Here is a 12317-nt window from a genome sequence, read left to right as displayed (position 1 = left end):
GAACAAACCGGACATTGTGGTGGTGGATAAACAACAGAGGAAAGCAGTTGTGGTGAATGTAGCAATACCAAGTTATTGCAACATAAGGAAAAAGGAGCATGAGAAACTGGATAAATACCAGGGCCTCAGAGAGGAACTGGAAAAAGCCTGGAAGATGAAGACCACAGTGTTGCCAGCACAGCAAATTCAAAAGTGTTACATTTCCAGTGTAAGTGTTGTATGTTAAAATACAGTGTTAATTCAACATTTGTTAAGTCTAATTCAACAACATGAGTGTTAGTTTTCCTAAAGAGTTTATGTTATTCCTAAGAGTTAAATAGAAGTAATCCTGTCCAGTGTTGATTTCTAAATTAACACCAACACAAACTCAGTTTGGTGTTGATTTAGAAATCAACATCAGACAGTTCATCCCACTCATGGTTGCTAAAAAACCTTACCAGACTGACTGATTTTAGTGACATAGTGGGTGTAAAAGATTGAATAAAAGGTTGTGCTACATGACTGGCTTTATTTTCACTCTTACATTTAACTTTATGACACAAAATTACAAATGAATCGTCCTTATTTTCTCTAGGTGCATTCTGGGTAAAGCTTATCACCAACGTCATCATCAGTCACTTGGCAACAAATGGCAAACTAGCTAGAGCATTTCTACAAACTATGTTAACATGTTTTGAATTTGTGTTGTTTCATCATTAGTGACCAGTAGCCTGATGTTAATGTTATTCTCTTGGTTTGTTGTACTTCATGTCAGATGAATTTCAGAATGATAAAGTCGCAATCTCTGGTGATGAAACTTGTTAGCTCCGCTGTTGCGGGCATGTCTATGTTGTAAGGTTAAATTATCGTGAGCTTTATTATTTGGGCCCGGTCATTAGTCCCACCTCCTGGCCGACGCCATCTTGTTCCACTACTGCGTCACATGTTTGCCTGAGGAGCGGAGGCAGCAGTATGACGTCTTGTCTGGAGCTTATTATAACAAGGTGAGTTCCATGTTAAAATGATCATGTTTTTGAGTATTTTAATTAATTTTCCGCTTACGCAAGAGTATCGATTCATATGCACAGTTCGCTTAACATACATTTATTTGTTTGGATATCACAGTATATACGACTGCTTATTATCTTAACCGAACATTAAAACTATCAGGAAAATCTGGAGGCCATTTGAGTTAACATTATTTAGCTGCGGAGGTCGTTTTCTTTAAGTTTTTGGCTGTAGACTGCAAAATGGGGGAGTGGCTGTGCTGGACCGTTGGCTTGATCTATGCCACAGGTGTCTAACTCCAGTCCTGGATGGCCACTGTCCTGCAACATTTAGATGTGCCGCTGCTGCACCACACCTGAATAAAATAATTAGGTGATTAGCAGGACTCTGGAGAACATATCTACGCAATGAGGAGGCAATTAAGCCATTTGACTCTGGTGTTTTGTACCTGTGGCACATTTAAAAACTGCCCAAATGTTTGTTTTTTTTATTAGTAGTATGTCATGTTGGTGACTGAAGTCTGTTATGATGACTTCAACACATTTCTTCAGACAGGTTGGCATGACTTTTAATGCTGTCCAAAAATGTTTCTATAAGCTGTCTAATTTCTTTATTAATTTCTGACTTTTTTATGCTTTATCTTGTAAACCAGGTGGGCAGAGTAATTTGAATGAATATGATGGTGACACACAGGGGTGAGTCTGATTAGTTTTGCTCACACTTCTTTTTAAAATATGTATTTATTATCCTAATGTTTCTGCTATATATCCTGTTTTTCCTTCCAGGCTGGAAAAAAACAGGCATTCTAATGTTGGTTCATGTTCTCCTTCCTACATCCAAGGGCCACAAGAAAAATGCCAAAACAGCTCATGTCAAACAGTGGGCCATGTTGTCAGATATGTGCAGGTATGTGTTACTCTAATGATCCTAGGTCTTTGTAGAAGCACTTTCTTATTGGCTTCGTTTGCTATTTGAATGTAGCTGTGCTCTATATAGTTAATAATTTTCATTGTCGTCTTAGCATTTTGCCAAAGATGGGAGCCAGTGCTGAAGCCTTCCTCATTACTGTGGAACCAGGACAGCCCTTCCTCCTGCATGTTGGTGAAAACAAGAACAGCACCAAAGACGTTTCACCATCAGTGATCACAAGACCATCCATGGCCTCTTTCAATGAACTTTAAAAGCACACTTCACCTTCAGTGCAAAGTACCATGAATGTATGACCTTTGTTGTATATTGTTGTCAGTGCTGTTTGATGTTATTTTGAAATAAAAGTAGATTACATACTGCAACTGGTGCTGGTGTTTTGTAGATTCAAGTGGCATCTAATGTCTTTTAAAATGAATTTGGGGATTATTGATAGCCAGTAGTTTATAAAAATAAAAAGGTTTTAATTGTTCTAGTGGCTTTTATTTGGTAGTAAATTGACAAAAAACAAAATGGGTAATGAGAGAAGAGGAAGACCAGGAAGCGAACCCACGACCACATTGAAAACTAGAGCCTCCATAAATGGGTTGTGCTTAACCCCTGCACCACCACAGCACACCTTGCCAGTAGTATTATAAAACTCAGATTTCTATGTTGATATAAACTTTACACGTCAAGCTCCCAGGTCTCTGGTAGATTACCTGAGCTCAGAGGATGAGAGAGAGAGAGAGACCATTCAGCAGAGGGTGAGAAGGGAATTTTATATTTATCTATATATATAGGTATAGAAGATTCACTTTAGTGTACTAATTTATTTGCATCTCCTGCTGGGCTATGCCACCTGCTGGTTTAAAGGAATAACTGCAATTGGCCAAAATACTGATGCTTTCAATGTGTGTTCATTTGATCCGTTGTGAGTTGGCATTAACAAGTTTGGTTCATCTATTATGTTCAATCATTCCTAACAAGAATATACACTGTGAAAATAACTTAAAACTAATAACTGATAACTAGCAGAAAACGTGATTATTTTCTGCTAATAACTCTCTTTAGCAGAAAATATCTACTTATCTATCGATTTACCTTGTCAGCTTGTCTGAGACAGTCTATTCGTCTCATTTTGCCTTTCTGGTCAGGATTTGACAAGACACAACACGCAGCCTTCTTCCCAGTGATTGACAAGACAAAGTCCTCTCTACATTCAGGTCTGATGTCTTTTCTTAGTTTCGCCAAAAGTCGACTAGCCCACTTTTGTTTCACCTAGTAGCAGAATGATACAGAAACAGAAATCTCAGTTAATGAAATCAGCACTTTAGTTGATAACTAGCTGCACAGCATTATTTAAAAAATCTACCTCTGCTTTTTCTCCCAGTAATTCATCTTTAACAGCTCTCTCTTCTTCTTTAGTCATCCTCTTCTCATGTTTTTTGAAGTACTTCCTCTTTCTGGCCTGAAGGTTAAACCATGTATAAGCGAAGGCACGAACCTGGGGCAGCAGAGCCTCAATGAATGGATGGAACTCATCCTACAGGACAGACACACACACACACACACACAAAAGGTTAATGCATGAAATAACAATCATTTAACCAAAATTACTGAGTTTCACACACAAATTGTGTGAGTTCAAATACATTTAAGTATAAGTAAACTAGAGTTGCTAATTGAGTTTCAGAACTACTTAGAATAAGTTTTGGCCTGTCCTGTGAACCCAGAGTGGGACAAATTCTGCAAAAATCAAGGATAGAGAATGAAATAAATTGCCCCATAAAATTGTTTAATGTTCCAACAAATGAACCAAAATGATTATTTCATGATTTCTATTGTTTCATTTATTTCATGTTAAACGTTTTTCATACATTTACTTTTCTTATTTCTTTCTTTATTTCATTTTAGAGATTTTTATACCACTTACATATTGTTAATAAATCTATTTTCAACTAATTATTGTAATCCATCTTAATTCAAAAACTGATCAGATCTAATTTCTAAACATTTCTTGTACTGGAGACACCACTGCTGGAGACATCAGATTCTTTGTGTTAGAGACGTCACTGTCAAACTCCCTGCAATAAAACTCGGAGCGGATCAGATAAGAACTGATTCCCAATACAAAAGCAAGGCCTGGATCCCAGGAGGCCTTTGGAGTCAACCTCCAACTGAGACACAAGAACTGCGAACCTTTTTCTTCTAACCTGCTTGCCAGGAAGCAGATTTATTTCAAAACCTTCAAAGTGTTCACTGTAGAACTTCGAGAAAGCGTTCTGAGTACCCCGCCTTTGTGCGTTCCCATAGAGACAAGATAAGGCTCTTGACGCGTCTGCCTGCTTTGGCAGCCTCTCCATTCCTCGACCAGAAAGATACTTTCCTCTGTGTTTCCAACCAAAAGTACCACAGGTTCTGCTGAGAACCTCAAGCTGGGTCGCCAGCCAACCCTCGACACCTTCCTCAAGAGAACAAGTTGTTTTGTTCCATCAATTTTTGGACATTGCTTTGATCAATGATCAACTCAAAGGGAGACCGTTTCATTATCTCAGCTGAATTAAGTGTTTAAAATAAGGTTCTTGTTAATTGCTTTTCTGTTGCATTTTGTGCTGATTACATGCTTGGGGCAGAATGGGGATGAGCGTATATTTCTGTGTGCATATGTGAGTTTTTGCCGTATTTTATTATTAATATTGAAGGACTCAATACAACAGATTTATTATCAGAACTGTTGTCATCAATATTATTATTATTTGTTTTAATATGTAAATTATTATTTTATTATCATTATCATTGTCAGTTTTACCTTATTTTACTGCTATCATCATCACTAAGATTTTATTTTTTTATTTTTATTTATTTTTTGGGCATGTAAATACATACCTGCTTGGTTTGTATTTTTATCCACAACATTATCATTATTGACTTTATTTATTTTTTCTTTCTTTTTTCTTGTTTTCTTTGGTAATTCTATTACTTTGTTTTAAAACCCTCATGTACAGTGTATCACAAAAGTGAGTACACGCCTCACATTTCTGCAGATATTTAAGAATAACTTTTCATGGCACAACACTGACAAAATGACACTTTGACACATTGAAAAGTAGTCTGGGTGCAACTTATATAACAGTGTAAATTTATTCTTCCCTCAAAATAACTCCATATGCAGCCATTAGTGTTTAAACTGCCGGCAACAAAAGTGAGTACACTCACTTACACTTGGTGAAAGTTCCTTAAGTGTCAATATTTTACGTAGCCACCATTATTTACCGAAACTACCTTAACTCTCCTGGGCATGGAGATCACTAGAGCTTCACAGATTGCCACTGGAATGCTTTTCCACTTTTCCATTACAACATCACAGAGCTGGCAGATATTCAAGACTTTGCGCTTTTCCACCTTCCACTTGAGGATGCCCCAATTATGCTCTTTTGGGTTTAGGTCTGGAGACATGGAGTCCATCACCTTTACCTGCAGCCTCTTCAGTTAAGCAGTGGTTGTCTTAGATGTGTATTTGGGGTCATTGTCATGCTGGAACACTGCCCTTTGATCCAGTTTCTGGAGGGAGGGGATCAGGCTCTGCTTCAGTATTTCACAGTGCATATTGTAGTTCCTGAAATATAACTACCCAACACCTGCTGCACTCCTGCAGTCCCAGACCATGGCATTCCCACCAACACGCTTGACTGTAGGCATCACACACTTATCTTTGTACTCCTCACCTGACAGCTGCCACACATGCTGGAGACCATCTGAACAAAACAAATTAATCTTGGTCTCATCAGACCATAGGACCTGGATCCAGCAATCCATGTCCTTTGTTGACATGTGAACAAAGGACATGTGAACAAAGTCCGCAAACAGTTTGCTGTTTGCGGACTTTCTTGTGTGCAGACTTCAGAAGAGGCTTCCTTCTGGAGTGATAGCCATGTAGACCAAGCTGAAGTAGTGTGCGGTGTATGGTCGCACCGACAGGCTGACCCTCCACCTCTTTAATCTCTGCAGCAATGCTGACGGCACTCCTGTACCTATTTTCAAAGACAGCATTTGGATGTGCACTGAGTGTCTTTATATGACCAACGTGAGGTCTGTTCTGAGTGAACCCAGCTAAAAATGTTGGATGATCTTGGCCACTGTGCTGCAGCTCAGTTTCAGGGTGTTAGCAATCCTCCTGACCTTTAGCCTTGGCCATCTTCATATGGCGCAACACTTAATCTTTTAAGATCCTCAGAGAGTTCTTTGCGAAGAGGTGCCATGTTGGAACTTTTAGTGATCAGTATGAGAGCGTGTGAGAGCTGTACTACAAAATTGAACACACCTGCTCCCTACATACACCTTAAACCTGGTAACACTAACTAGTCACATGACATTTTGGAGGGAAAATGACAAGCAGTGCTCAGTTTGGACATTTAGGGATGTAGTCTCTTCGGGGTGTACTCACTTTTGTTGCTGGCGGTTTAGACATTAATGGCTGTATATAGAGTTATTTTGAGGGAAGAATAAATTTACACTGTTATATAACAGTGTAAATTTATTCTTCCCTCAAAATAACTGCACACAGACTGCTTTTCATTGTGTGTCAAAGTGTCATTTTGTCAGTGTTGTCCCATGAAAAGATATACTTAAATATCTTCAGAAATGTTAGGGGTGTACTCATTTTTGTGATACACTGTATAAATAAGTCAGATTTTTTTTCATTACTGTTTTCTATTTTCATTATTATGTTTTATTTTCTGTCAGACAATTAATGTCTGTCATTACAACTACATTATTTTGCTGTATTTTATTTTTACTCTTCCTTCTCTTCCTCTCTCTTTTTACATGTACGTTAGGTCCCCCCAAAAGGTTTTCTTCTGATTTGTTTGTTTATTATTTTGCTCTCTCCCCAGTAATTTAGAAAAATTTAAATATGTGTGTGAGTGTACAAGTGTGTATGTATGAGTGTAGGGTTAGGAATAGGTATGTATGTATATATGGATAAGTGTGTATATGCATGTGTCTGCGTGTGCGCACGTGTGTGTGTGTGTGTGTGTGTGTGCGTGTGTGTGGTGTATATGTATATACTTCTTACCAGTAACTCTTCCATAACAGATATTTCCAACCCAACCATTCATCCAATTATCATATCCGATCATGCCCTCATCAGTTTTATATTACACAAGAAAACTGAAACAAAAGCAAGCCAAAGATGGCGATTCAACACATTTCTAATGCAAGACAACTGACAAGACAATTTGATTAATACTTTAGAAAACACTGGTCATTTTAATGGAAACAAATCGCAACACATCTCTATCTCTCATCTGGGAAACAGCCAAAACAGTAACAAGAAGGAAAATAATTTCATACTACTCATTCAAAAAGAAAAGTGAACAAAACTTAGAAAATTACCTGGAAGACAAACTAAAACAATTATACAATTCATATGCAACTACCCCGATAGCACAAACATTGAAGAAAATTAGAGGCACTAAAAATTAACTTGATAACATTATTAGTAAAAAGACACAAGTTATCCTACAAAGACTACAATATAACCATTATGAACATAATGATAAATCTGGCAAATATTTAGCTAATCAATTTAAACATGATATGGAAAAAAAACCCTCATCACAATAATTCAAGACTCCACAGGAAGCATTACCAATGACCCACAAATCATAACACCTTCAGACAATTCTATCATTACTTAAGAGGAATAAGGAAAATTATTTCAAAGAAATTTATCATTTTCTCAATATCACACTTCCATCATTAACAAAGGAACAGTCAGACATCTTACTAAAATTCATTATCAGATCAGAAATTTTGTTCATGCAATTTGAAACAAGAATTTAAATTATTCTAAAGTAAAATAAGTAGTTATTAACTTGATGTTGTGAGTGGAAATAATAAATACATGCGTGTCCTTCAACTAGGTGGGGGCGGTTTTTTCCTTTTACTTTTTTCTCAGTAAAAGATGTATTCTTTGAAAATTTATTGCTTTGACCTAGATTTTGACTCTTCAGTTCCTTGAGTGCCTAGCTCTGTCGACATGTCGACATACTGTGAAAGTATTATTTGGTTTAAACTGGAGAAATAAGTTAAAATTTACAATTCAAGATTAACAATCTTAAAGAAGAATGTTTACACAACTTGCTTATTTCTGAGTTAAAACCAGTAAAATTTTAACTTAAATGGCATTTTCAAGGCAGCAGGTGGACTTTCATTTTCAAGTTAAATCACCTTCTAATATTTTACAGTGTAAATGGGAAAATACCTTACCATCCACCACACACATAATCAATTTTGGAATAATGTTTGTCATAACATTTTCACCATGTCCTATAACACCAACATACAGTTAATACTATATAAAATAATCCATAGGACATACCTCACACAGCACAGGATTTATAGAATCGAACAATTGCACATACTGTGCACTTATAAGTGCACAGTATGTGCAATTGTTCGCCAGAATGTGTGGAGGTGGTCATCAGCCAGGAATTCTGGCTCTATCCACCAATATAAAACTTCTGGAAATAAACAATCATTGAACTGTCTCAAATCTCTGGCCACAACATCCCACTATCCCCTTTCGTCTGCTTACTTGGTAATTTAGAAGAACTGAACATAAACTCCAAACAGACCCAAACCCTGCTGCTTGTGTCCCTGACTATCGCCAGGAACACATTCTGATAACTGGAAAAATAGGGAAAAAATCGGTACCTCACAATGGCTAGATCTACATACACAACAGATATCAATGGAACAACAATCAGCAATAGATAAAAATCAATTTAAATATTTTAATGAAATATACGCCATAATTCTAGATGCCATTTTATTGCCAGTGAGTTAATGTTACTGGAAAAAAAGACCAGGGAAGGAGAAGGAAAATGGGAGAGCCTAATATAATAATTCATTGTAATAATTTATAATTTGAATAATAATTCAAATTAGAAAATAACTACAAAGATTAAAAGAAAAGAGTATACCCTAATTCACATATGTTAAACATTGTTTTTGTTGTGACACCAATTGATTATGCAGAGTGTTTTGTCTTTGTTTTGAATGTATCCTTTTTAATGTATACCTCCTTGTTGGTCTGTTTGTTTCTCTTGTTTTTGATTGGTTATTTTATTTTTGTTGGCATTATTCATTCTATTATCTGGTTATTTATTTTGCAGATCAATTATCCTTTTTCTTTTTGTTAGTCTCTAATGTTTGTTGTATATACACTGATGAATAAAAAATGTAATTGTCTTGACCCAGAACAACTGAATTCAGTGCTGCTAAAATTCACTGGCTCTCTCAGGCAATCTCTTCTCCCTTCCTCCCTCCTGTTTTCCTCTTCTTTTCTTCCCATGATTTCAAATTCATATCTACTTTGCGGTCATACAAGACCTAAGGACAATTTTTCTTTGTCTAGCCTAAATGTAGGGCCACAGCCCACATGGGTTTGCCCATTTAGGGCCCATGTAGGGCCCACGTAGGCTGTGGCCCTACATGGGCAAACCCATGTGGGGCCACCGTTGAACCCACGGACAAACCCATATGGGACCCATATGTCAGCCCTCCTTTCCCCCATATGAGGCCCACCTAGGCATGCTGGCAGGGGGATCACCAGTGACCTGAAGGAATTGCTAAGTAATAAAAAAAACAGCCTTCAGGGAGGATGGCAGGGAATTTATGAGGAGTATGCAGAAGTATCTTAAGTTTAAGGCTGTCAAAATAAGCAATATTTCAATATAATCAATATTAGAATAATGAATTATTTAAAGACACTGATTTGTCAAAATCAATGCAAACTTACAGATGTATATGTGCTTAAATTGTTGCATTTCTTCCAGCAGAAGCACTGCAATAACAGACACTCCCTTCCATACCAGCTGCTGCTCACCTATTCAAAGCCATGAACAGTTGACATAAAGCTAATAGAAAGTTGAGTTCAAGAATTAAAGAATTCATTTCAGATGAGAATGACATTTTCCCAGATAGTTATCTTGCTAGATTTTCAATGGCATCACTGGTAATAGATTTCTAATACTCAGAATAGAGCAGAAAATGTTTTAAAACACTGGCTGAGTGGGGAGAGTAGTCAGTTGCCTTGAAATTGTAAAGTTAAGTACAAGTTGCATACTAATCTGCATATTGGTGTGTGCATGTGTGTGTGGTTGAGTGAATGTGACTCCAGTGTAAAATACTTTAAGTGGTCATTATGACTTGTAAAGCTAAATTCAGGCCATTCTTACTATTCAAATATAAACCACAAATAATTTGTCTGCATCACAGACAGTAGCCACCTGGTCAACTGAAACAACATACAGCACATCTAGGAAGTTATCACAATGCTTCACTTTTTTCACAATTTATTATGATACAGCTTTATTCACAATTATATTGTAAATATGTTTTGGATGAAGTGTACTGAAAACTAACATGTAAAACACAGTTGGTGCCAAAATAAAAAACAATGGGATCTAAAATGGTTTAGATCCCATAATACATTAAGTCCAAACTGGACTTAATGTTAAACATTAAAGTACACAGTTGACAAAGGATGGAAGTGGATGGTCCTTATGTCTGTGAACAAGTTCAATCAGTGCAAGTGTATGCAGTGGTCATAACAGCTAGCTAGCTAGATAGCTAGATAGATGTATAGAGAGCTGAAGATGTGTTTTCAAAGCAGCTTGCCTCCTTATCACTACACCAGGGAAGGAGGCCCTCTATCGGCCTCTCATTCTAACTCAACCCTCTGGCTGCTACTGCAGCCATTTTCTGCTGACTAACATAAACACGTAAAAAAATATATCCAGCCTTCCACAAAGGGGAGGAGGGGGAGGAGGAGGCAGCAGCAGCAACTGAACTTCAGCTTGGCCTTTTATTGTCCCGCTGGTGATCGGGACAGAGACAGGCCTGCTTTGCTCCAAAGCGCCGACCAACACAACTTTAATTAACACACCACTACAGCCATTCTCTCAGCAAAGGCTGCGGTTAATATAAAAGCTGGATTGTTCCAGCAAGCCCGTTTCACGAAGCAGAACCAACATACGCCAGAATCCGGTGAAAACTGCGGGAGTTTAAATACTTTATTCTGTCAGAATCGGAAAACTTATCGTTTGGTGGTTGACAGTCCAGCTAATGGTGTTTCAGGCCCGTGTGTTAAATTCGGCCTGTGTGTGATCAGAAAAGTGAGCTTCCTCCGATTGGATTGTTATTTAAATGATGGATATACGCTTAGCACTTCCGCCTTGGACGGAGTGTTTGACTGATAACGCCAACTGGATGAAAGGACGAGTCGACTGTAAAAGTTAACTTAATTCTAATATTAAGTGTTTTATGGTTGCGTATAATGTGAGTCCTGAAACCCTCCGCTGTCTCCGGGCTGAGCGGTGACGCCGTGCGTGTGTCTCCGTAGAAGGAATAGTTTATTTGCTAGGTTTGAAAGGAACAGGAGTGTGATGTCGCGGAGCGACATAAAACTGCTGAAGAACTCAAAGACAGAAAAACAGCCTCCGACACAAAGCTCTATGAAATACAAGGGGAATTAATGACTTAGTTGAACTGCGTTGGCCAATGTTTGTCCTCTTACTCTTTAGGTCGCGTCTCTTTTAGGAATACAGTAAAGACATTACTGTAACGACCAGGTTTGCTCCTACCATTTCCAAGCTGAACCGCCACCGGCTGAAGTTAAAGCTGATCTCTTCGCCTGCCCATCCTGAGCTAACGGTCCTTGTCATTCCACAGTTATTCCCATCATTGTGCCCCTGGTTGCCAGCTGGAGGAAATCCGCGGTGCTCCGGTCCACAAACGTCCCGCGTCAGGCTTCTTCCTCCTCCTCCTCCTTCCTCTCCTCCTCCAGGCTGCGGCAGAATGAAATCCTGCTATGTTCACTTTCCATCTCTCATCCCACCTCCCTTCTTGTCCGTTACATTAGGCTTTCTTTTTCCATCTACCTTTAATAGACAATTATTATTATTATTATTATTATTAGTAGTAGTAGTAGTAGTAGTAGTAGTAGTAGTAGTAGTTAGTAGTAGTAGTAGCTGTATTACATCTCTTTGGTCAGTATTCCCTTCATTACAATATTTTCTAACTTTTGTATTAATTTGTTTTGGTTAAAAGCTGTTTATTTCCCATTTCTGTCTTCCTGTAAATGCTCCATTTTGTGATCTACAACAGCTTCCCTACGTAATGCCATTATGCTGTTCAGTTTCTGTCAGTGTCCCTATGAGCAAATTTTACTTTTGACTTACATGGAATCGCTTCATTGTTGGGTTTGTTTTCTTTGAAAATCCAGAAATCAATGCTTAGTTTCAGAGTTTAGATCTGAGACAATAAGAACATGGACATTACATACAAAACAGTAGTTTAATGTTGTGGAATTTGTTTTCACTTGCAACTTTCTTTGGCCTGAGTTATTTTGTAGA

General features: G+C 37.8%; 1 protein-coding gene across 1 annotated transcript in view; it reads right to left on the bottom strand.

Annotated features, from left to right (window-relative positions):
- The window catches only part of nfic (nuclear factor I/C), a 42108-nt gene extending 30305 nt beyond the window's left edge, over positions 1-11803 (bottom strand). Inside the window, exons 1-3 of the mRNA XM_007541897.2 lie at positions 11547-11803; positions 3269-3439; positions 2998-3174 (exon numbers count right to left, since the gene is read on the bottom strand). Of these exons, the coding sequence (XP_007541959.1) occupies positions 2998-3174; positions 3269-3439; positions 11547-11627 (429 nt within the window). The 5' untranslated portion in view covers positions 11628-11803. The remainder of the gene's footprint in view (positions 1-2997; positions 3175-3268; positions 3440-11546) is intronic.
- Positions 11804-12317: the final 514 nt, after the last annotated feature.

The sequence above is a fragment of the Poecilia formosa genome, unplaced genomic scaffold (genome assembly GCF_000485575.1).
Source record: "Poecilia formosa unplaced genomic scaffold, Poecilia_formosa-5.1.2 Scaffold640, whole genome shotgun sequence".
NCBI classification, from domain to species: Eukaryota; Metazoa; Chordata; class Actinopteri; order Cyprinodontiformes; family Poeciliidae; genus Poecilia; species Poecilia formosa.
The sequence above is the reverse complement of the archived record's forward strand: the minus strand, read 5'-3'. Positions and strand labels throughout refer to the sequence as shown.